Source organism: Simochromis diagramma, unplaced genomic scaffold, assembly GCF_900408965.1.
Source record: "Simochromis diagramma unplaced genomic scaffold, fSimDia1.1 OVJJ01000361.1, whole genome shotgun sequence".
Classification (NCBI taxonomy): domain Eukaryota; kingdom Metazoa; phylum Chordata; class Actinopteri; order Cichliformes; family Cichlidae; genus Simochromis; species Simochromis diagramma.
The window spans coordinates 4,438,257-4,464,721 of record NW_024386860.1 but is presented as its reverse complement, the minus strand read 5'-3'; the positions used below and the strand labels follow the sequence as shown (position 1 = coordinate 4,464,721).

At 40.4% G+C, this 26,465-nt stretch overlaps 1 protein-coding gene across 1 annotated transcript; it reads right to left on the bottom strand.

The window, feature by feature from the left end:
- Nucleotides 1-659: 659 nt before the first annotated feature.
- cers2b (ceramide synthase 2b) lies at nucleotides 660-25,823 on the bottom strand. Its single transcript, XM_040029859.1, has 11 exons — nucleotides 25,350-25,823; nucleotides 11,800-11,973; nucleotides 11,149-11,266; nucleotides 10,925-11,043; nucleotides 7,779-7,836; nucleotides 7,514-7,564; nucleotides 6,681-6,773; nucleotides 4,798-4,926; nucleotides 3,667-3,773; nucleotides 3,401-3,554; nucleotides 660-3,150 (listed from the first exon to the last, which is right to left on the bottom strand). Exons 2-11 carry the CDS (start codon nucleotides 11,970-11,972, stop codon nucleotides 2,995-2,997), a joined length of 1,158 nt encoding a protein of 385 aa, XP_039885793.1. The 5' UTR covers nucleotide 11,973; nucleotides 25,350-25,823; the 3' UTR covers nucleotides 660-2,994.
- Nucleotides 25,824-26,465: the final 642 nt, after the last annotated feature.

The window sequence follows — 26,465 nt, the reverse complement described above, 5'->3', positions numbered from 1 at the left end:
ATACAACTACTTTATTCGTTAGCAAAGTCACAGTGCTCAACAATGCACAGTAAAAAATGTCTCAATTTCTTAATATTAAACTACATAAACCCTTGAGGATGTCATTATGAGGTGACAGCGCCACCTAGTGCACGACTTTATCACCCATTTTATTATATCATTTTAGTTTGTACAGTGTTTGCACTGCAAAAACAGAACATTTCTGCAAATAATCAGAAAATGCAAGCTTTTAAATTATAGGACAAAGTTCAGGTAGTTCAGTTAGCTGATGGTGCATTTTCTTTAAATGTTTACATCTTTGGGCAAATTGGTCACAGAGCAGTGGTGGATTTCTTTGATTTTCTAAACGCAGCACTTATTTTTAATGTGTAAAAGTGAGTCTATTGCACTAACTTTTTTTTTTTTTTTTTTTTTACCTCAGGGACTAACTGTAGGAGCTTTATTATGCTGAAAGAAAGTTTTTTCTTGTGTGTGTAAATATAGATTATTAGGTGAAAGTTTGACTGGTCCAGCCCACTTAAAATGAATTTATATTGTCCACGATGTAATTAAAAATGAGTGTGACCCCCTTGTATATATAATATACTCTTATTATAAAAGGACTGATTTACTTAGGATTAGCCGTGATGAATGCGAAAATAACCACAAATTCAACTTGGTTTCATTGTGATTCATGATCTTTGCTTTTATCATTAATAACAATAATTAGGCATCATTAAACAAAAAAACAGACAAAAAAGAATAATAACACTGTAATTAGGACACAGCTGTTTCTTCTGTATCATTGGGGAAGAGAGGCTGCTGGTTGGTTGGGGGTTAGTTAAAAAGAACGTGGTAGTGGAATGAGGGTGAGTTTGAAAGGAAGGCATTTTATAAAGAAGAGAAGACGTGAGAGCATGTAGCAGGTTGGATCTATGATGTGAGGTGGAAACAGGAAAGAAAAGGAGAGGGCATGAAGACAAGGAGAGCTTCCCATACATTACAGATAAGGCACTTGACATACAAAGCTTTAGAGCAACAAAACTCTGTAACACTCATTTCATGATTTCATCTAAAAACTAAAACAAAATAAAAGCTTCAAAGAACATACCTGTAAACACATTTAATACCCAGAATGATACTTAAAAAATTTACTCAGATCAACACTTTAAATTTGCAGCCGGGTTAACAATCAGAACCCAGACTATTGGGCAGTGACCTCGGGAAATCTGAAATTGCGAAACCGTCCTGCTCCACTGTACTTAATGAAACTCCAGCATTTCAACAGAGCAACGCCCATTCGCATTGAGTCATCGCTCTTCAGTGGGTGGCATCGTCAATGCAAAACTGCTTGAGCTGAAGAAGAGAGGAAAAAGTTATTTAGCAGTTAGTTCAAGTTTTCTATCGGAGTTTATATTAATTTCTGGCTCTTTTATAGCCTAAACACCAAAGAACTGTTGAACTCTGGAGATGACTCTACTGGAAGCAGGAATTGTACAAAGTGAGCCTTAGTGGATTAGGAATGAACAGAAGTTAAAAGGGGACATATTATGCTCTTTTCCAGCACCATATTTTTATTCTTGGGACTCTGCTAGAGGAGCTTTGCATGATTCACAGTTCAGAATAATCATGGGTTATCTTGAAAGAAGCGGTTTTAGCTCCCTGCCAGGTCCCTTTGAAGCATGGTTTATAGTACTGCGCTGAATCTCCACTGCAGCGGGTGATGCTCGCGTTCATACACGGGCACTGTCACTGTCAACATGAGTAAAACTGAGCTAATAAATCTGGCACAATACTAGATATTTGTAATAGTATAAGGGGCAAGCTAGATACAATTAAGGCCTATTAGATGCTGTTCAACTAATGCTTTATCCTTGTGCTAACAGCATACTGAGTTTACACTGCGTATCACTGCCAAACAGATGTGTTGCAGTTTCTGAGGTTTTTGGCTATGTCACACTTTTAACACAGTGCCATAAATCAGGTATGAGCCAGCTTTCTTCTGATTGGCTGCCTCTTGTAAACAAAAGATTTTAACACTAAGTGGGTAGAGCTGTGTGCCCAAGATTACCATATTAGGGATAGCCTTTCTTTGTGACAGCACACAGATGCAGGGGTAGAAAAAACTGCCTGAAATAGAGCATTTAGAGTAACGTAACGTCTGAGCTTTCGGCTCACAGGGAATGCCTGCACATGCACAGACCTCATTATCTGAAACTTTGACCATGTTTAATGTGAACATCCATTATTAAAAGTTTATGACAGAAAATATGGACCAGCACGATAGGCCCCCCTTTAAAAAAAAAATCTTGCTGATTACTAAACTCAAACCAGAACACTTTACAAATGGCACAAACCACACCGGAGAGCAGAGGAGCACAGTCCTACTGCAGGTTATTACTTTATATGAGAGACTCTGTACTTTTGTGCAAAGACATTGCAATAGCTGAACGGATAGTTGCATAGACAGAAACCTAGGGAAATAAATGCCCTATTGTGTCACCTTCACATAACCCACTTTCAGTTGTTTTGTTCTGTTAGTAAAAAGCAAACAAAGAATAAAGCAACTCAATTTCAAAGCAGAAGGCTTTAAAATGGCTTTTTCGTAGCCGTCAGCTGGCTCTAAGGCACACAGTCAGAACATGAAAGCTAAAGTAGAAGCAGCATCACCTCCTCCGCCCCCTCATCTGTCTTCTCCAAACTTTGCTCTTCTCCATTTTTTCTTCCCCGTCTCATTGAAAACGTTTGGGACTAACATCAAACAAAAGGCAGTGATACATTTTTTTTCCTCTGATGACAAAGCGAAGAGCCGTGCCACTTAATGTAGTGTATGTCATCTGCTGGATCTCTGTGCCCTCTAAAAAAACATGAATGTGTGTTGTGTAAAAGTAACAGTGCCAAATTTCCTCAGATACCCGCTGTTCTGGGTTTTAGGGAATCACTGGTCCCTCCCTCCTGCTCCTCTACTGAGGGATATAAGTCCTTCTCATGTTTCTCCATCCCGTGACTTTAATTTCACTGCCTCTTGCGGTGGTTGTTGTTGTGGACTGTGTGACCATTCTGCACCGGGCCATTTTTCTTCATATGCTTTTTCTCTCCTGCCTCCTCGTCGTCCTCCTCTTCTGATTCGTCCGTTTCATCTTTGTCGCTTCTTTCATCATCCACTTTTTCCTGAAGAACACGAGGAAAAGCTCATGAAAATATGTAAACATCATCATTAATCAGGGAGACCTCCTGCTCATGCTCTCCTGGAGCTCTGCAGAGTGTCAGAACAAACTCAGACTTTCAAACGCCTTATTCATTTTTGATCTGCAGCTTTTCAGAAGAGAGTATGTGCAAATTTGACTCACAGAAATAAATGTTTTGCAGCATTATTTAGTTTTTCCTATTTGACCTAATTGATCTTTTTTGGTTTGCTTACATTGTTGGTGAGGAATCGGATTGCTATGCGTATAATGAGAATGGCCCAGAAGATATGTAGACACTGCAGAGTCATCAGCAGTCCGTTGAAAAAGTAGTAGCCGAAGAATGGCTTATAGATGGTGACTGGATACACCCACGTGCAGTAAATAATCCTGCAAGAGAGACGGCGAGGATTAAGGAGAGTGAAGCATGACAAACAGTGGTATACTGCAGCAGTCAAAATGACTGTCTCAAATCGGTGTATATGTATGTGTGTGTGCTTACCAGAAGGGGAAGATAACAAGGCGGGTGACAATGAAGACTGCAGCAAATACAATGAAAATGTAATTACAGGCATTTCTCCACCCAGCATAGTTGAACATCTTTGCAGACTGTTAGTGGAAAAGATAAAAAAAAAATTATCAAAAAGGGAAAGTTTCTGGGGGAAAAAAGCATTTAAACTTCATTCATAGCTTTTTCTGTTTGTAAATGGGTCCTCTTGGGCTTGACTGCATGAATGACCCGCATGTAATAAAACCAAAGAGTATTTGTGGTATAAAGAAGGAACTTAGCCAATGGATCTGTAAAAGATTCAGAGGCTAAAGTGAAAGTGCTTTAAACACGCATTCTCTTTAAAGGCCAGCAGGGGGCGATCCTGTGATTACAAAAAGACTTCTGGTCTTCAGATTTCTTCCTCTGTGACCTCAGTGACACTTTTCTAATGCTTTTATGGTCTCAGCCAGTAACTTCAAACCATGCTGAATAAAGCATGAAGTTCATTTTATAAATTATGTATCAGATTATTGATTTGTGTGCTCTGTCCCCCATTTTCACAGTAAGCTCCACCCCTCGCTCGTTGGGTCTGGCAAACACTCAGATAAAATCTTCCTAACTTTTAACTGGACTTTGCTAACAGTGGGTGACTTCATGGCATCTATGTTCACCACTCATACAGTCTTTGGCAAAGAGTCAGTATCACATTCCCGCTATTTATGGTCCTTTGACAAACTAAAATACATTTAATGCTTAAGGGAATGACCCGAATAAAAAAACAGAAAAAGAAAAAAAAGCAACAGGTTACAAATATTTCTATTACCTGATAAAAACCATGCTAATTAATGAAAGTCTAAAGTGTTTATATCCCACAAATAATACTTAAATTGCACTTTCCTCCACAAGGGGGCAGTATGTGATCAGTGTAAAGACATCAGAATACTCAAAGGCCAAAACATCCTGCTTAGTGGTGGTAGGGATAAATGACATCAGTGCAAACTGTGCAACATTCAAACACAGTTCTCACACCTCACGGAGTAAAATATCTCCAGGATGACAGGATGTAAATATATGTCGAGCTACAGGTTAGTTGATTTTGGGCACGTGCTTTCCATCAGTGTATAAAATGAGGTGAGGCTTTACCTCGAGGAGGTAATCGGAGGAGTCGTGCACCAGCATGATGAGAGTTCCACAACGGATGTAGTTAACACACCAGGAGAAGCTGATGAGGAGGATTGTTGCTACATGGTGAACTATCTGCTCCTTGAAGTCCTGGAGAGGGGGAGATAGATGGTGGTGGTGGGGGGTAAAGATGTTTTTGAATTAATGCCGTGTACATGAAACACAACACATATATAACCGTGCACTATGTTTTAACCAGGTACATGAGAATGCAAGTAAATCCAGCTTAACATTATCTGGGTTAGACTTTGTGCTGCTGAAACACACTGTGAAAGAGTTTGGCAAGAGTTTTTACCCCACTGTGCTCAGCTGACCAGGCTGAGCAAAGTCCAAGCCAAACACACTCAAAGGCGCACAATACACACGCACACATGTCACACAAAGGCACACTGAAACACACACACACGTGTCACAGCAGCCTAATGTCCACTCAGAGTCCATGCCAGATGTGAAACTGATCAGAGAAGAGTGACGAAAGACTCTTTGTCAGCCTTGTGTGCAGAATTATGATGCTATATCCACACAGATTCAATAGTGGCTGTGTCTGAACAAATGACATACTCATTTTGCATGCCCCCTCTCCATGAACCACCACCTTATCATGGTAAAGGGGTTTGTCGGCCCTAATGATCCTAAATGCCACGTTGTCAAAATTTGTCCCCAGTAGGGTCTGCCAAGGCAAATTGGTTCTAGGTGAAAGGTCAGGCCAAGTGTGATTCACAAGACGCTTATGGAGCCACATTACCTCACCTGCATTGGGGTTACTGGAGCCCTGGAGGCAGGACTGGTCGATGGGCTCACCCTTAGCCCTTAGATCACAGGGCTTAGCTGGGTTCAGTATGACTTAGTCTCATGGACCACGGGATGAGATTCTCTCTGAGTTTCTCAAGGTTCTAGCTGTTGTGGAAATGTTGTCGCTGATACGTCTCTGCACTGTATGGAAGTTGGGGACATTGATTTGGGACTGTCTTACTGTCTTACCCCCTCTTTAAGAAGGGGGACTGGAGAGTGTTCCAACTTCAGGGGAGTCACACTCCACTAAACTAACAGACTAACTGACAGAGGAGAGTCTGTCTGTCAGTCAACCTTAGGATTCTGGAGGAATGTTTGAGCGTGAGTGTGAAGCATATGGGATGAGAATTAGCACTTCAAAGTCTGATGTGTTCCCAAAGTTCTCAATTGGAAAAGCGTGGAGCACCCACTCCAGGACAGGACTGAGTTACTGCCTCAGATAGAGGAGTTTAAGTGTATCGGGGTCTTGTTCACAAGTGAGGGAAGAGTGGTGCAGGAGATTGCAGTGATGTGCGAATGCTGTACACAGCAGAAGGAACTGAACATGAAAATGAAGCTGTGTATTTACTAGTCAGTCACCAATGGTCACGACCTCTGGGTAGTGACCAAAATAATGAGAATGAGCTCCCTCCGAAGGGTGGCTGGGCTCTCCCTTAAAGGTAGGGTAAGGAGCTCAAAGAACAGCCGCTACTCCCCCATACTGAAAAGCGCCAGTTGAGGTGGTTCCATCTGATTAGGATACCTCCTGGGCACCATCTATGTGAGGTATTCTGGTCATGTCCCACCTGGAGGGGGCTCCAGGGCAAACCTTGGCTCGCTTAGCAATGTCTTTGTGCTCCACTGGAAGAACTGGAGGAGGTGGCTAGGGGGCAAACGGTCTGGATATCTCTGCTTAGGCTGCTGACTCTGTCATCCAGACTGGACAAGCAGCAAAAAATTGATGGATGGATGGTTGGGAGGAAAGACAAATGTCTTTTCCTCCTTTTCCTGTTCAAATCCTTTGTACTCCTAAATAAAGAAAATCTTTGTGTTCTTGAGATAAATTCACTTACTTTGCGTTTGACATCAGAGGCGACGCTGAAGAGTAGAGATCCATAGAAACCCAGTTCAATCATATAGTACCAATATTGGGACGGCAAGAGAGTCTGAAGGGGAGGATACAGATCGTTAATTTTAAAGTCAATATAACAGTTTGTGCAAATCACTACTGGGAAGTGGGGCTGTACTTTTTCCTATATTACAGATTAACCTTCTAAATGTTCTCTGATGAAATTGATTTTGGTGTAATTTTAAAAATGACTAATGTCTGGTTTAACTTCAGAGAGTGCCAGTTAACACATCCAAGCTGCATGATTGTCACAGCAACTGTGTGAAGATATTATGTCAATATAGACCAAAATCTCTGAGGAATAACTCCAGCATCTTGGTGAATTCAGGCTAAGAAAAATTAAGGCAATTCTAAAGACAAAAGAGGCTCCAATCCAGTATCAGCTGAATCTATATGTGTCATGCATCCCAACCGAGGGAGTATAGTTTACTAAACCAAAATAAAAAGCCTGAGGATCTTTTGGCACAGATATTCACAGAGTCTGGGATCGTCAGTGAGACTGTGAGAGAAGTGTTTATGTTAAAACACCTGCTTTAAAGTCCTTAAATCTGACCTTGACAAATGTCACCCATTAAAGACACTAAAACTAACACTATAACTAATCAAATCTAAAGTGAAACCGAAACAAAGAAAAGCCACTCTAGACATGTTGCTTCCATCATTTCAGGACAGGCAGGGAAAAACTTTATTACCTTCCAGGACCTTTTTGTTCTGGAGCTTAATTTAATGAACAGATACGCAGTGCATTTATTGTACTTAGTGATTCTAGAGACGTACCAGCACAGGAAAGCCTTGCCACATCTCCTTCAGGTCATACAGCCAAGGTTTCTGGAAGGACATGCAGGATGGGAATGAGACAGCAAAACACGACAGGTGTATTTATAACAACTGACTCAGCACAAGGATGAGTCAATGCTTCCCCCTCTGACAGCGCGAGAGGTGAGGTTATCACGGCAAAGGAAAAGGCTGGACAGGTCATGAATATACATAAAAGCATGAGAGGAGGAAGAGGAGTGGTCGAGGTTAACATGGCAGTACTCACATCGATGAGGGCGGCCAGGCCAGCAATGAAAGCAAGAAGGTAAAAGGTAAATCTCCAACTGCAAGAGAACACACACACATACAAACACACTTTCTACTCAGTCAATGAGGAAAGACAGTAGGCACATTTTCTACCAGCAGACACATAAATGCATCTCACTCACACACACACACAAATTCTCGCTTACAGTCACAAACACACAAGTTAAAGAGAGATGCCAGGCTGCGTGAACTGCCTGGAAAATCTGCTGATAATGTCAAACACAACACACACATGCGGGAACACACAAATGCACACACAGAGACACAGACACAGTCAAATATGTGCTAACAGACAATGAGAGCCACTAGACAACACCCTGTACTGGAGACAGTGATAAGTCATTGTCACTGCTCATACAGGTGTAATGAGAAGACGCTACAGAAAACGCTGCAGCAGAGACACGGATACAGAGAAGGAGTGGGAGTGTGGGAGATACCCCAGTGGGGGGAGAGATACAGAAAGCCTGTTGTATGCACATCCACAATACATCGATTCACAAGAAAAATGCCTTTACGCTGTAGCCCGCATAGTGAAAGACACACCATGACCAGAGAGCGACAAGCATGCAGTCACATGCACGCCTGCACACACCCACACATACACACCCACACATCACATATGCACACACATCACTGTAAATTGGCTGAAATAATGTAAATGCTTGGCCCATACCTGACATCTATAATATTATTTGCTTTATTTGTTTGGTTTTTGTAGTTATTTTTCCCATCATGTGTACCAGGAAAACAAAATCACTTCAAAAGCTATTTTAAGCTATTTTTGAGCATTTAGCCCACTTAAAGCTGTTGTGACACACACAAATTCAGCATCACATCACAGTTACTAATCGAATTTGTGTTACAAAAGCTCTTTAATGATGTGTGTGATAGGCAGACAGAAAGAAAAAAAAAATCATAAAACATGCTGTTTTCTGCACTTCCACTTAAATCAGGTCACTTCAGTTCATGTGAAGGGAGGTGGGATAAAGAAAACTATTATTTTCATTTTTCTGGCACCAAAGGACAAAAATGTGCCGCTAAAGTGTAAAGCACAGCTGCTCTTAACGTGACATCAACTCCTGCAAACATGTGCAATAAGCTAAACCAAAGCTAAAGCAGCAAAGAAAGAGTGAGGTTAAAGCTGAGTGTATGGTGACTCCAGCCAAGCAGCCAAAGCCTGATTTTGAACAAGTAACAAAAATGCTGATTAGCAGTCAGGCTTAAAGCACTGCAGACTCCATTTCCAGCGGCTTCAGGCAGGTGTTCTATTGTTTCTTTGAGCTAATACTTAAACAGTAAAATACAGATCATGCCTGTGACTTCATTAAAGATTTGAGTGGAAGAGACTTTGACTACAGCTTAAGCTTTATGTTGCTAACGTATGACATACGGCTAAGTAATGCAAATGTAATGAAACAAATGAGTTTCTTCAGGGAACAAACAGGTTCAACTTCAACCCATCCGAATACTTGGCAAACATATCGGTTAGGGCTGTTCGATATAACGATATATATCGCATGACGATATAAAAACGTCTATCTTTCATTTTACGCTATCGTTTGTTTCGTGGTGTCGCAAAATAAACTGTTTACGGCAATATTTTTTCATCGTTTTGATGGTCACTGTAGTGGCTATATTAATTTCTTAAAGTTCTCTCTTTCTCTTATATTTTATATAATCACATTACTGACGGACAAGCGCCTGTTTTTATGCGTTGTGGTGAGCAACAACGACGGTAACAGCATCGCGTGTCTACTTGTTTATGTTCCACATAAACCTTTCACAATAAAGCTCAAGATCCTGTTGAGACTTTTCAAAATAAACTGAATCACGTGAAAGAGCAGATTATTTACGGATGAGAATTTAAAAAAAGAGCCGCCAGGTGCTAAAAAATAAACCTTAGACTCAAACGTTAGAACAGGCTTTTCCCAGCAGCACGCCGTGTAATAAATACTCATAAAGAAAACGGCAGCGGCAACTTATGTCTAAAAATGTATAGTTTCATGCATTGGTTAAAACACTCGACTCCAGCTACATGACGCGCAGCTGGAAACACTTCACGCAAGACGAGCTGCCCGAGATTCACAGAATTTACAGAAAATGTTACATTTTTGTGATTTATATCGTTATCTGGACGATAGAATTCTTATATCGGGATATGAGATTTTGGTCATATCGCACAGCCCTAATATCGGAGCCTCCTGATTTTACACTTACAGTTTTGTAATTGTCATATTTATCAGCAACATCTCTGCAGGAAGTGCCATCATTAATGTCATTTATGTCTTTACCAAGAACTGACGTAAATAAAGGGTGTGAGAGAACCGGGGTTTGAAAAGGGTTTCCAGGGTGAGCGTGCACTGAAAAATGTCATGTCTTTTGAGCCTTGTAGGAAAAAACAAAGCTGTAATACTTCCCCTACAACTCCATCTCATGAGTGATGCAATCAGAGGCTCCAGAGAAGCTACAGAGACCCTGTGGTGGGTACAAACTGTATTTCTGTCTCACTCTTTATTACAGTGACTTTTTCATCCACTGTACACAGCGTGTCCACCGTTTTCTGGGTAAAAATGGTAAACTGATCTTTTGAGTTAAAAGCTTTCACAGATCTGCATCAAACATAAACAACACCCAAGCCAACAGATCATGAAAGACTTACAAACAGGACACATGGGATAATATAATCATAGGATTTCTCTGCATCCATATCAGTGGACAGTATATCTGCATGCTGTCAGTACTAGTATCGGTATCATGTTATCATGTTATTGTACTGTACGTATCTGTGAATCCTGTCAGCTGGTAGTAGCTGGCCTCAATAGCCTTGTGATCAGGCTGTTGGTTTAACTCGGCTTCTGTTACAGTAAATGTTGGCTTACAAATAAAAATAACCAACAGTGGTGACAGAGCCCCAGCTGCAAAGGCCCTGTGCTAATAAGCATGGTTGGATGTGTGAGTGTGTGTGTGTGGAGAGCAGGGGCAACATTGCAATGAGTGCAGAAATAGAGGGCTACTTTTGCCCTCAGAAATGTGCTCATATTGCCAGAGGAACACTCTCTGGACTCTACAGCAATCATATATGTTTAGAAGAGCACGGATGCATACCTGGCCTCACGAAACTTTTTGAGCAGACTCGGTCTGTCCTGGTTCCTTCGTCTCCTGAACCATCGCTGCACTTGTCTTTCTGAGTAGCCAGTCTTCTTGCAAAGACTTGCTACTGAAGACTGAGAACAGCACAAAGAGGTCAGATTTGATTATTTTCCAGTGACTCAGTCGAGAGCTGCATTAGAGCCTTTGTGATGTTGCAATAGAAGGCCAGAGGTATCTACCTGTGTGGGGTTTTTGGTAATGTTACAGTAGTAGGACTCCAGTGTGGGGTTGTGTGGGACCTTGAGCCGCACCGTGTCTTCAACCCCGAGCAGCGAGGCCAGAGGCGTGGCCACCATCCTGCAATTGTGACATGTTGGGATTAAAAAACAGTGACAAAAAAGGAAGCATAGGTGTGATCATTAAATATTATATAATCCGATATTCAAGCTATTATATATATATATATATATATATATATATATATATATATATATATTTTTTTTGTAAATGTGTTGTCTTGATCACACTGTTTCTTTTCTGTTGTATATTCTAACAATTCTGTGGCTGAATAGGAGGTAGACATGAAAAACAATGAGGAACAGAGTCTCCTGGCATTAGCAGGGAAACACAGATGAACGCTGATTAGCTCCTGGAAACAGGAACACTGTTTGCACACTTATGTGGAAAACAACAACAGCTGAAGAAACAATGGGAATTTATTCATCATAGATCTGGGCACAACAAAAGAAGGATTAAGTAACTAATGAGGGGAAAAAAGCATAAACGAACTGAATACAAAGTCAGGAGAGATTAAAGACATAAAGAAATGCATAAACGCATTAAAGGTAAATGTCTGAGATAGAATAAGACAGAGTGAAAAATGGACCGACCTTTCAAAGATCTGACGGATAATGAGGAATATGAGGGCAATGGGCAGCGCCACCCACAAGTCGCGGGCCTTGGCGTACACTCGTCCATCCCGATCCTCCAGGTCAGCCCAGCCCAGGCCCTCCGGAAACCACCGCCGCTCCTGCCAGAACCACTCACTGAGCTCCGACAACATCCTGAAGCACACAGACACAAACGGAGTCAACACTTTCAGACAGCGTGTAACCCAAGCTACAATACAATAGCTATCATTTAGACCCGCAAACCCTAAAGTTTGTTGGTTTCAAAATAGGTGAAGAAAAGACAGCTGGATGGTTGCTAAAACTCGCAGGTCATACCTATATTTTTGAAATAATATCCCATCACAATCCTGGTGGAAATCTATTTGAAGAAAAGCTGCTGGGCAGTGGAGCCGGTTTTAACCACGGCTCCTACAGTGTGTTCAATGTAGGGCTGGGCTATATCATACCGTTCACGGTAATACCGGTATAATGTTGGGCAACGATAAGGAAATGAAATATCGCGATAGAATATGGGTAAAACGCGCATGCGCAGTGCCTTTGTTTTCATACACACATGGCGGCGACAGAGAATGAGAAGGGCGAAAGCGGATCGGTGAATGAAACGGATGAATCAGAATTGGTTTGTAAAAATGCTGCAACTTCAGTGGTGTGGGACTGGTTTAGCTTTCGTCTGTCAGATACACAACAAAGCACTATTTTTGGTAGAGCATGTTAGCGGGCCGTCGTTATTACCGTGTTTTTTGGAAAATACGGCACACTTAAAATCAATCCTTTGATTTTTTTGAAAATCGACAGCGCCCCTTATAATCCCGTGCGCCTTAATGTATGAATTCTGGTTGTGTTTACGGACCTCGAAACGATTTTATGTCGTACACGGCGCTCGAAAATCTGTCAAATGTTTTAGTGCAACTTTGCTAAGCTACGAACCCGCACCGCTTGATGGATTGTCGGAGCATTGCGGCTATCGTAGGCAGGTGCCTCGCGGAGTGATACGTACTGTGCTTCAACATAATATTACCGTATTGTGTGTGTATAACCTCTTTTTAAGTTTTGTGGATATTATACATGGTTATGCTGAGGATATGTCGGCCAGTTTCCACTGGAAATGGTTAAACTGTCAGCAAGGAATTTGCATTTGCACTGTTAAATTTTTATATAACTGTAATGCACATAAAAAACAGCTGCTTGTTTAAGTGACAATACATTGATGGGTTTTTTTGCACTAATAAAGTTGTGGAGTTGTAAAGTATTTTGTCTAGTGTCAATTATATCGTCAGTTATATCGTTATTGTAAATTTTCAAATGTATATCGTGATAAATATTTTTAGTCATATCGCCCTGCTCTAGTTCAATGCGTTACTCTAAAGAAAACAGCCCAGTGAAAAAAGAGAATACAACAGAATGTAGACATGACGCTGGCTGAGAAAACAACAGGTTGTTTACAGTGTTTGTGCGTATTTGTTTCCATGAGCCGAACAGAAAAACTTTTAGGAGGTTGTCTTTATCAGAATGTTACCACTTAAAGATGTTCTGACTGAGGATATGACCATCTTACAAAAAATATTTAACATGTTAGGAGCAAGCTGCAGCTTCAGCTGAGCTTTCATGATTTTATTTTTATCAATTATCTTTTAAACTAAAATCCCTTTAAAAGTCATTTGGTTTAAGATGTAAAAAAAAAACAACCCAAACGGACCCAACAGAGACTAAAGGAGCATGCTGCTACTTCTGTTGCTCTTTTAAAAGTAAATACGTTTTCTAAAAATATGCCTTTCTGAGTCATTTTGAAGGAAATATCTACTGATGTGGGAGATTCCCTCATGAACAGCTGCAGTAGAGTCATTTCTGCACATTTTACTAATAAATTTGTTACGTTAAAAGTATGATCACTTCTCTATTATTAAAGTTCCAAGAGCTTTAATAATAGAGCATTTCTCCTATATCTCACTACTAGTGAGAGTAGGAATGTTGATCTTTCATAAATGAGCATCTCTTTCAAGTACAGTGATATTGTTCTTCCTAAAATCTGTATCCATAAGCAGGGATGAGCAAGCAAAGAGGTAAACTCTGAATAACTGAGCTAAAAAGTTTTGTAATTTTTCATCATTTTTAATTTTTATTTCATTTTGAATCTTTCTTTGTTTCTTCCAGTTTAGTTTGAGTTAGTTTCGAGAGTGGGTTTATTTGTCTCAGTTCAGTTTTTACTGTTTCAAAAAGTTTAGTTTTTATTAGTTCCACTGTTACTTCTAGTCTTTTTTAATTATTGTTATATGGGTGGCAATTATCAGGGGCCTGCCAATCAGAAGTTAGGTGGCTTGATCCCTCCAATCTGCACGGTGAAGTATCCTCAGGTAGATGCTTAACCCCTGATGCACCTATCAGAGTTTGAGTGGGAATTTTAAGGGCATTACACACCGAGTGTTGTAAAAAAGCGACATGAAAATCAGAATTTCCCAGGTTTGAACTTATCGTGTAACAAATTTACAAACCGAACATGCTGTGTTTTTGTGGAAAATGTTGACATCAAGCGATGATGAGCTGGTGGTGCGGCTGCTTTTGTACATATTTCAGGATGTCAGCGGCATTTTGAGCTCTTGCTGGGGTCTCCTCCCAGCCTGATATGTCTGAATCATGTCATCAACAAGGCATTCTAGTTAGAGATTGGGAATATCACCTCAACTTGCTCCTTTCAGTGTGAAGGAGCAACACCTCTACTCCAAGCCCATCCTCAATGGCCAAGCACCTCACCCGTAACTAACATAAAATTAAAGTGCTATTAGAACACTTACATTATCTTATGTCAGTGAAAACATGTCTGAGTTGCAGGACTCTCATTTCTTAGTATAATGCTGCCTCTTAATGATTTGGGGGTGTTTTTTCTTGTTTTCCCTTGAAGATGTCATGGGCTGGACTGAGATGGTTTGTGAGCCTCTCCCAGCCCTCAGGTCATATTTTGCCCATATGTGGTCTATAGACTGGCTATACACGCACCCACTATACATCCCTGGCTATGTATATAGGAGGACAACTGTAATCGGATACATAATTTGGAGAATTGGATGATTTCCCCCTATGTGGAAGCCTTCCTGTGTGTTTCTTACCATGCATATAACAGAGCAAATACAACATGCATAGAAGTCAAGAGGCCCTCACAGGAGAGGAAAAGGCAGAGCAACAACTAAGCAAATCTTTCCCTCCACATGTGCTTAGTCGAGGGCAGCACTTTCTCCTCACAGTACATAGCTGAATATTTCTGATGCAAAGTTCAGGGAGTGGCAGAAAGAGAGAGTGTAAAGAGGTTTGAATGAATATCTGTGGGACGTGAGTCATGAGTCAGTCGTAAGTGCTGAGCAGCGGGGGCGCCCCAAAGCACTCTATCTCTGGTGTCCCCCTGCAGATCTACAGTAACTCCCCTCCCAACAACTGCAGCTGTGAATGCCAAAACCTCGTAACCGCTTCATCCCCACTCCCATCCCCACCCTGCTGCTCCCTGCCAGTTATTTGAAAAGGATTCCCTCCTTAGCTTAGAGAGCCAAGACCATGTGTAATGCCTCCTTGTCATGACTATCTTTAAAATTTACAGCATAAACCCTACTTAGCCATTAATGTTGATAGAGTTTTACAGAAAGAGAAGCAGAAGCAGTAAAACAACTGTGCAGTTCATAAATTTTTTAGCATGTCCTTATCTGTGTTTGGAGCTGTGTTTGGTTTTAACGTTTCTGATAAGAGCTCACATGAAATACTTTAATATCAGAGCAGAAAAAGAGTTTCTCTGAGAAATAAATAAGCGCCTTTTCTTTAAGTTACACCCTTATAATGTGGAAAACACCCATTAAATGGGTACAAAGGGGACATCTAAACATTACTTGTTTCTCCTGACCAACAGATGGAAACTGGAAAGTATGCAGTTTTTCTATTACTGATTATCTATTATTAATCCAGCATTTGTCATATAAAGAAGAAGTGTACTGTTTGACTGACCTCCTTCCTCTACTGGCCTTTTATTGGTGTACTGAACTCATCAGACTGATTAGTAGTTGTTTACATATTTAAACATGTGAAAGATTCCTAGTTTGACCCCAGGAGGAGACACAAATCGATTTGTAATTGGGATCGAAATAAACACACTGGAAGCGATTTGCTCGAAGCTGCTAGCTTGTCGTCAACGGACAGCCAAACCTCTGGTTGCCCAGGTAACACTCTAATATAGGGGTGTCAAACGTAAAGCCCAGAATTGAGTCAGCAAAGACTCCAAATCCGCCCACTTGACAGGTTTGGAAAATGTGGGCACATATTTTCCACTTTCACTGATCTGACCCACTTAAGAAAGTGGGCAGTATGTGGCCCTTGATGTAGAATGACTTTCACGTATTTAACGAGCAGATCATATGCCAATCAACAGTATTCTTCGCTTTCATTGGTAGTTACCTCTGTTGCTCACCTGCAGGTATTTCTCCCATAGTCACAGGCTTTAGGAGCAGCCAAAAGTAGCAGCTGATAAGCTCATAATTATTCCACTTAATCACACAGACTTTGGGAAAATGAAAACACCACTACAGTTATGATTTCAGCTATTATCAATTACTAAAACAAACATTGTGCCACTTTCTGTGTTGCAAGACTCCTTCTCCTTTTTTTTTGCTATTCAGCACATCCTTTCCCTTTCCTGTTGCCCCTCAATAAAACTTCAGATTCACTCCCAGACAGACTGCGGGAGTTTTAGCTCAGTTAATTATTAATTTATTCAGTTTTTCCATTTGGATTATAATTAAGTTCAAGTCTTCTCTTAAATAAAGACAAGTTTCTTTAGTTTCATGATTCCACAATTTTCCTGATTATTTAGATTTTTTCATCTGCAACAGAAAAGCCATAAATGATCTTTTATGTTTAACTTCATAACTAGTTCAAGAAATTCAGCTTCACTTCATGTAAACTGCAGCTCACTGACACTGTTGGCTACGTCTCATGGTTGAGTGCTTCAGTTATTTTCCTCATCATGTCATGTTAGTCATGGCCCCAGTTTCCTGTTGCAGGAGCACGGCTGACTGAGCATTGGGCTGCCCCTTCTTGCACCCCACCCCCCCCCTTCTTTTAACACAGGTAGTGGTGGATGGGAAGGGTGACATATTTTTCCTGGTCACTTTGCCAGCTCTTCCACTTCGGTAGCCCTACATCTCACTTCTCCCAGAGTGCGCTGCCAGATCTTAAGAGCTTCGCTGAGCAGGGTTTTTGCATGCATGTCCGGCTCCATTATATAAAAACAACAACAACAACAACAACAACAACAACAACAACAACAACAACGGTGTAATCTCATTGAAATCCAATAACTAAATGAGCTTCTGAGCATCACTACAGATGGCCAAAAGAGCAGATGGCACTTATTCCCCTGTATAAATATGTGATTTCCTATAATTAAAAATGACTAAACACTGTTTATGAGTGTGTCCACTGATTAGTTCACCAAACACATACACACAAAAGCAAACAAAGGGGGGAACAAAGTTCTTTTAATTTCTCATTATTGTAGCAGTATGTGGTGAGTTCAGCTTAGGATCCCAGAGGGTATTTTTAGGGTGACTTGTTGAGTTCATGCAGTGAATTCAGCATGTTAAAGCACTTTCCCCCCCACAGCTTTCCTAACCCTTCATGCTATTGGCTCACTAGGTCACATGATCAGACTCTGACCATTTTAATGGTCCAATAAAAATAAAGGAAGCCTCTGGCAGGGGAGGGAAAAGGAAGTTGTCTGTGTATGTCCCTTTCCTTCTGTTTTTCTGACAATGAATGTACAGTACAAGCATGTTTGGTGATTATCAACAGCTCTCTCAGTTCACCAGCTGTCACTGCTGTTTCTTTTTATATTTTCCTGGATCCTGGGTTTTCAAACAAGTGATGTAGTTTCTCAGAAATTTTAGCAAAAACCTACACAGACACTCACTGGTTCCTGGTACAGAGTCCAGGAAAGTTTGGGGAATGTAAACATGCTGCCACCACACAAAGGAAGCACTCCAGATTTCCCATTCATCTCCACAGATTAAGAACATCTCATGGAGATTTACAGTCAGCCTTTTCTGGATGGTGGAGGGCTGAGTCAGCCAGAGGAACATAAGTCACAAGACAGTAGTGATGTGCTCTGACTGTGAGTCACTTGTACCAAGCCACCTATGATTGTACAACCAACTCATGTCCATCCACACTTGACACATTCAACAGCAAATGAAAATCCAAAATCAAATTTAAAAGTCTTGAATAAGCAGGCCTCCTCTTATCTTAAAGACTTCATAGTATCGTATCACCCCATTAAAGCACTTCAGTCTCAGACAGTTCTTGGAGTATTTAAAAGTAGAATGGGAGGCAGAGCCTTCAGCTTTCAGGTCTCCCTCCCCTCACCCCACACTTGTCGTGGCAGATGGCCGCCCCTCCCTGAGCTCGGTTTTACTGGAGGTTTCTTCCTGTTAAAAGGGGGGTTTTCCTTCCCACTGTTTCCTTCCCCCACTGCTCTTGGGGGGATTTAACAAAATAAAGCACATTGAGGCAACTGTTGTTGGGATTTGGCACTATATAAATAAAACTGAGCCTTTAACTATGAAGTGAATGAATGGATCACTCACACGATAAGCTACAAAAACTACTATTGGAGACTAGAAAGAATGGTACACTGAAGGTAATTTTAGCAAAATTGAAAAGACTGGAGTTCTGCTGTTGGACATTTTTTTAAACATGGGTTGTTCTGAAAAGCTAAACTAAATTCAAGTGTGGTACTTAACAGGATGTCACTGTTGTAAAAAGTCAGTTTGTGAAATTTCTTCCTTCCTAGATTTTCCACCAGTAGCTGTAAATAGTTTTATTGAAAAGTGGAAGTGTTTAGTAACTACAGGAATTCAACCACAAAGTGGAAGACCACATAAAGTTACAGAGAGGGGTCGCCAAGTGAGTAAAAATCACTAACAAACTGCAGACTCAATAATTGTGGAATTGAAACCTCCACTGACATTAACATCAGCACAAAAACTGAACGCCAGGAGCTTCAAGACATGGGTTTCCCTGGCTAAGCAGCTCCTGTCGCTGTAATGTGTTGGTGGCCCAGTACTTTTGCCCATATAGTATATTTTAAATATTATATATCTTTAAAAAAAAGTGGCTGTTTTTATTTTAAACAACCATATGGAAGTAAAAAAAAAAAAGGATGAAATAGTAGCTTATCTATAATAGGTTGCTGATCAAAGTATCACCAGTTCATCTATATTTATATATAGCATACTGCAGTACACAATTCATTCCAACATACTTTAAAGTTTAGCATGTATTTTTTCCTGGTATTACTCACACAAATACTGTGTTTTTGTAAAAGGAAACACACAAGGATTCACTAAATAAATCTTTTTCGCAGGATTAGTTTTAAACTTTTTTAACATAAAAATGTTAGAAATTTGTAATTAGAATATAAACAGGTTATACAATATCTATCACTGATAAACAAAACAGTTTACGTATGATAAAGTAATAACGTGTAAAATATAACGAGAGTCATAAACCATCCCACTCATTAGTTGATAAAAAAAAGCTTGGTCACTTCATAGTTAAAGGCTCATAAACTGCTGGGCCTGGTGATTTATTACAACTGGTTTGATAAGGATATTGAGTTACATCTCAGTCACTTGGCACTAAGTGTTTGCTCAATGCTTATTCTCTGTTTAAGTTATTTAATGAATTTCCTAAATTTAGACTGCTGTAAATCTGATATTGATTTTACACTGAAGATCTATCCGTGTATATATGTAGATGGACAGATGGATGAAGTTACATTTTTATCATAATCGCATGATACGTCATCATTGGTGGGGACAGTGTTAAGCCATATTGAAAAAATTATCTCTACAGATATTGAAGAAAACATCATCTATAATTTTAAGGGTTGTGGTGTTGTTGGAGCCTATTCCGCGCTGATATAGGCAAAAGGTCCCGAGTCTGTCACAGTCAGCTTAATCACGTTCACGCATGCAGTCAACTAATAACAAAGCTCACATTGATGTGTTTGGATTTTTGGAAGAAAACCACACAGCCACAAAGAAATCCTGCAAACTCAACCCAGAAAGGTCAGCAGGTCTGAACCCAGAACCTTCTTGCTGTGAAGAAACACTGCTCACCACTGCACCTCTGTCCTGCCCTTTGGCATAGTCACAACATCTAATCTAATTATCTTCTATTTCTGGGCACAACGTTTTTTCATCTATATGGTGTTTTAAGTACTGATTCGTGTTCCTACACACATAATTTATACTCACCACTCTTAATTATTAATCGATTGATGATTTTATTATTGTGCTATGCATAATTTACATTTGTCCATTTCCAACAGGTTTATAAGCCACCAAGAACAAATAACCAGAACCAGGGAAGCCTCGTCACTTACAAGTACTGGAGAAATAATCGGACCTGACGTCTTTTCTGACCTTTGGAAACAAAGCTTTGGCAAGAAGACTTAAAAGGGCAGAAAAGTCCACATTTTGAGCCCTGCACATGACAGATTTCTAGGTTAAGGAATTAAAAACCACTTGGTTATGTTCTACCAGCAAAACTACTTGGTTAGGTTTAGGAAAAAAAATAGTGGTTCAGGATAAAATGCAAAGGCTGGCACCTTTTTTAAAACTCAGTTTTCTTTGCTGTCAAGGGGACACATAACCTGCTGGACAGTGTGGACAGCATAGATGCTGTGGACATAAAATATACTTCCTATTAAAATACATTAATTGCAAAGGCATACTGTCATGAGACCAGAGTCGATTATCAGGCCACATAATCTGCCAGGCTGATAATCAGGCAAACCCTAATATCAACCCCTAATTGTAGCGCAGTGTTGGATTCATACAATTTTTTTGCAACTCAAACTCTTCAAATACTTTCATTTCAGCCGTGGACTAAATACAGTATGTCAAGCCTCCCTATATACACTGTTTATGTGTTATGGTCCAGGTCACAGCTATGGATTAGGAATCACAGTACAAACCATGAAAACCTGAATGCACACATTGTGGGATGAAGTGGCAGTTCAGGAGGCTGACATGCTTTCTGCACATGGTTCATTAGCTGTAACTCAGGTCATGCTTTGGATATTCTGGGCCAGAGAGTTTTCAGGGTGAGTCATACACATTGTTCACATTTTACACATCCTTACACTGGATAAAAAAATAGCTTTTTAAAATAGATATTTTTATTAAACGTAGCAAATAAAGAAACATAAAAAAGCATAAATGTGAATTATATCTTTTACGTGTAAGAAGATGCGAAATCATCCTAAAACAGACGGACAGCTCAACGTTTCATTACTGTCACCCAGTCTGTGTGTTAGATAGAGATCACAAGTCGGTCGGTTTTAGTACCACCGACACTGATCTGTGACACTGATGAATTATTGATGAGACCGTTCAATCAGGCAGCAGACTGATTTGAACAGGCTTGTTCAGGTGGTGTGGGGACATCGTCATACTGATTTTCTTCTCCTCACAGTTCAATTCGGCCCCTTTGACCAAGCACAGCGCTCTCGCTGAGGCCAAGCGGTTTGCCCTCTGGACATATAGGACACTCAAAAACAGACAACAGAATTACTGATTACTCATTGAACAGTTTGGAAGAAGAAGAGGTAATCATTGACAGCTGACAGCTGTTATGTGTCCAGGTTAGGCTGAGGTAAATGAAAAACTGCATTGTCTTTTCTTTTCTCTGCTGTTGGACTTCTGTGATGTTTAACTTGGATGGATGCAAAGATTCAGTCTGTAAGAGCAGCACAGCAGTTATTAATTGGATGACTGATTAATCATTTAAATTAACTGCTGCGTGAAATCCTTCAAAAAAGTTACAGATGGTCATCAACCAACAGTGTGGCACAGTTCCCGCACAGGCTAGAAGCAGCCTATCTAAAGCAGCGTTTATGGGCACAGTAATTGTGACATCATCATAACCCCGAAGGGGGGCTGGCATAGCTCTATGTTGGTTCTACACAGAAATTTGCAGACCCTTATCTACATGCTTTGCACCCAGTCTGAGGGCTACTCTTGCTTGGTCATGTTTGTGGTGTTGTCGTTCCTTTAGTTTAACTCCTCCCACTAAGGAGATAATAGACAAAGATCTTCTTTATGGGGAAGCGAAACCAGGCGTTAAAAATAATGAAAACTGTCCAGTGCGGCCACTGTTTGTGGTTCTCATGCTGCTTTTTTGATCTTTGATGGTGTTTCTCCCTCTTCCTAGTGAACTCCACTGTCACTTCTTTTCCTTTACAAGCCAACTTTTTCAACAAATCAGCATTTCATCTACGCACAATGTCAATCCTGAAAGACTAGGCACAGTTTTTTTTAGAGGACTGCATGGAAGCAAATCATCAGAGTCAATCCTTTACTCAGCATATCCTAATGGCAGTGCAAATAGACACAAATGCAATAGCTGGGAGTCACGTCACTCCCAAGTTGAGTGCCTTCCAACTAATAAAATCAGAAAAGTAAATTGATTATTAGTGTAAATTAGTGTAAACACTGATAAGTGTAAATGGTAAATGGACGGATTCTTATATAGTGCTTTTCTACTCTCCAAGAGCACTCAAAGCACTTTATATAACATGCCCCATTCACATATTCATACAAGCACTTCCTCCTATGCTTTGTAAGTGCTTTCTACCTAACATTCACACACATTCATACTCCAATGAATGCACTGGAGAGCAACTTGGGGTTAGTGGGTTACTATCTTGCCCAAGAATATTTGGCATGCACATTGGGATCGAACCACGAACCTTCCGATCAGTAGATGACCCTAAATGAAATTAAATGTGTGTAATTAAATCTTCCAAAAAAATTGAATCATTCTCATAAACTTAGAATTAATCCATTAAAAATACACAGACGCAGATACCGTTTTGTGGAAGCGGCCATGTTACCCTTCCGTCTCAAATACATTGGCTGTGATGGACATCGCTGCTCCGCCCAATCACATTTTATGCATATAGCTAGAGATCATCCCCATATATAGTATACCATAGACAGCGGAGAAAAGAACTAGACAGCGTGCATATGACCAGAATTATATAAAAGTGGCTGATTTCACAGTGTTCATCAGAGTGGCAAACTGGGGCAAGAAACTGTGTCTGTGGCAGGTGGTTTTAGTAAACACCACTCCGTAGCACCTGCGTGAAGGCAGCAGTTTGAACAATCTATGCTCATCTCGAGACAACTGACAATGAGCCGGCTAAACAAGAACAACAACAGCTGGTTATAAGTTAATGTTATGCCAGCTACTGTTAGGCTCAAATGTCATAAAAATGAAACTTTCTCTCTAATAAACACTTTGATTACATTCTCACATCATAAGAGTTAGTCACGTAGTGTCCAACAATGAGCTACTTCGAAGAAAGTTTCACTAACACCGGCTAACAGCAGCTAACAGACACAGAGGCTTCAGAAAAGTTCAGGATAACGCAACAGCTCATCTCAGTATCGCTATCATTAGATACAAGTAAGCTTCACTGACTCGTTGACTATTGGACTCCTTTCACAAATTTTTTACAGCCTCCTCCAGAGTAAACACAAGAGGAGACACAAGTGGACACAAGCTGAGGTAAACAGCAGACTAACAGCCTACACTAACTACAGATAGTCAGTGGCCAGAGATATTTGTCCTACCTTACCAAGATTTATCAACATGAATTGGAAGTAGTTAGAAAAAATAACGTAGTTGACTGCAATCTGCAATCTACTGACATCTAGTGGTGAGATTTTACACACTGTAACTCTAAAAACACTGCTGCAGCATGTTCAGACATAGAGCCTTCTCAATGTTCTGCATACAGCTTTTTTAGCGAGTCACAAATACACAACAGCTGCCACACTGTTTTAAAGCTTTACAGTTTTATTACTGCTTACAGTCACTGATCTTGGATTGTTAAGTCGGGCTTGTTGGAGCTGCTCTGGAATGCACTATTGTGCTGGTGTGCACACCAGCCAAAACACTAGTTAGCAGTAGGGTTTCTCTCTTCAAACTGATCTTTCAGACCATCAAAAAGAAATGACAGTGAAAGAATAAGTAGTTAGAAATACATAGGAAGAAACAACAATACCAAACCATCTAGTTCCAGTTTTAGGGAGTTAAATGTCAGGTTATAGCATAGGTTATGGTGTAGATTTAACGTAGAAGTGCAAATCCCACTTAATGGTCCCTTTTGGGACACTATTCATTTTATTTTCACTGCACAGGAGTAAAAGTCTGTAAAGTTAAAAGTACTTCTATCCCCTCATAAGGTGACAGAACTGTAAATGTAGTGTCTATTTAAAGTACCACTGAGTGCACATCTCCTCAACACGTTATAGTTACACAATAGCACAGTCAAAAAGATGTTTGCCTTGGCAACAGGCAGCACCTGTAGCTGTTGTCCCTTAAATACATACACCTAAATAAGCAGTAAACACAAGAGGTGCCAGCTGGTAGCCGGAGCTGCAAACATAAAACAATAGTGGCTCCTACAGTGAAGCCATATATATACACTATGGTGGTTAACTAAACAAGAACTGAATATGAGAAGACTTTAAGGACATCTCATTCTATCAACGGTTTGTTTTGTTAATAAAATGATAATTAAATGTAAAAAAACAATTTAGCAAGAAACAAAATATTATATTGTCTGGCCATTAAAGCATATAGTAAAGTGGGGGTTTCTGTTTATACAGTATCTTTCAACTTATTAAATGTGGGTCTATATTGGCTAGGTGCTAAAAACATCTCCAGAGTGGACTTCTTTACATTAAATGGAAAATGTTGTACAAATTGGTTTTATTGGTCTGACTCGCATATGGCACTCCTCTAATTAACCTACTTCTTGGATATTATAACTGTGACAATATATTATACATACTTGCCTGCTATGATGTCACGTATTTACACGTCTGAGTATGAAAGAGTCATTGTGGTAACATCAACAAAACAAACAATTATTTCCCGTACGGCAGCTACAGCTGCCTCCTCTCATTTTAAAGCTTTAGTATTTATGTTTACTTAGCATTCTGCAGATTTGCTGTAATGTAGCTACTGCAAAGTGAACCACATTAAAGACTGCCTGAAGGAGAGGGTGAAACGGAGATTACTAAACATAGAAAAAACGATATATATTATTTAAAACTATATTTGTATAGTGGGGCTGAGACTTGTGTGTGTGTGTTAGTTACAGTGATAATGTGGCTAGTTAGCAAACTTTAGCGATCCACCGTTCAAGCGCCAGACTGCCCTCGTGTCATCATATTACACAGCCACTGGCAGGAATAATCAACCTACCATCACATATGAACCCAGCTTACGCCGCGTTTTTATTCTCTTTCTTTCGTTAAGAGACCGAAAGCGGCCTGTTATTTTTAATTGCCCGATTCCTGCACGAGTGCGTAATGACGTCTGAGGTGAGCGAAGATGCGGAGCGTGCGTCTCCCGAAAACACTCAGGCGCACAAAACGACCAACGTCTACCACCCGACATGAAAGTGAAACGGTACTTACTTTGGTGTCCTTCTCGCGCCGTGAAGAAGAAGAAAAAATCTTCTTTCCACCAAAAATTGTCAATTGTTTTTTGTCTTTTTCTCCTGGTCCCGCGTAGCTCACTGGAAAAAAAAAAGCTAACGGTCCCGTTGAGTGTGCCCAGTCCGCTGGTTGTGCTCAGAAGGGCGCAGCTTACTGATTTTTACATGTTTCCATTGGGAACAATGTGCGAAAAAGGGAAGGAAAGGGGAGCTACAGATGGGGGAGAATGTGTGAGATGCTGCAATGCGATATCGGCGGCTTTTCTCCCAGCAGTGTTCAGGTAGTTTTTTCCCCCCCCTCCCTCGTCGTGTCCCAACTAATTCCCCCTCGTGTGTCCTGGGAGTCGACGGGGGTCTTTGTGGCCGGACAGAGGATGGGGTCTGGCCGGCAGGAGAGCGGACTGAGAGGCGCAGACAGAGAGGGAGGAGTGAGGGGATAACGGAGAGGGAGGGACGCAGATGACGTCCAAGCACATGAGAGAGCATTTGGCTCATACACACTCACACACACATCCGCGTTTTGTTTCCGCTCGGAATAAGTTTTACCCCCAAATCTTTGTATCCGAAACAGCCGTGTTAATCCAAAGTGTCTGATATTTGTTTTTGGTTTTTTTATCTAAAAAGCTATAATTTTTTTTTTTTTACATTTCGTAACTTACAATACTTTTCTGATCGGCTGGAAGCTTTGCCGTGGCTGACCTTTAACCTCGTTATTTGCGGACGTAGCATCTGCTGTTGACTGAATGTTTACTATAATGTAGAAATCTTTTGGTGATGTCCCACTCACTCGTGACCTTTCTGTTACATTTTACTGGGCGTTTAATCAAATATTTTTAAATACATAATAATAATAATAATAATAATAATAATAATAATAATAACAGGATAATTAAAATAGGATATTTTATTTTGTATATTTTCTACAGACATAACTATTTTCCTAGTGACACGTGAACTATAAGAGAAGCAGCTGAGGGGTCAAAGGATCTTCATATCTGACTCACAGCCAGCCTGTCAAACAGTTTGTTCCAGGCAGCCAAAGTTCAGATCAGATCAATAAGGCTGTGCTTGAGTTTAATTATATTAAATACTATAT

Bases quoted from the DNA above. Each gene is read 5' to 3' on its own strand.
- cers2b (XM_040029859.1), bottom strand. From the start codon at position 11,972: ATGTTGTCGGAGCTCAGTGAGTGGTTCTGGCAGGAGCGGCGGTGGTTT. The intron at 7,565-7,778 runs GTGAGTACTGCC...ATGTCCTTCCAG, and splicing joins GCCTGGCCGCCCTCATCGAT to AAACCTTGGCTGTATGACCT. The intron at 3,774-4,797 runs GTAAAGCCTCAC...TTCCACTAACAG, and splicing joins CCTCCGATTACCTCCTCGAG to TCTGCAAAGATGTTCAACTA.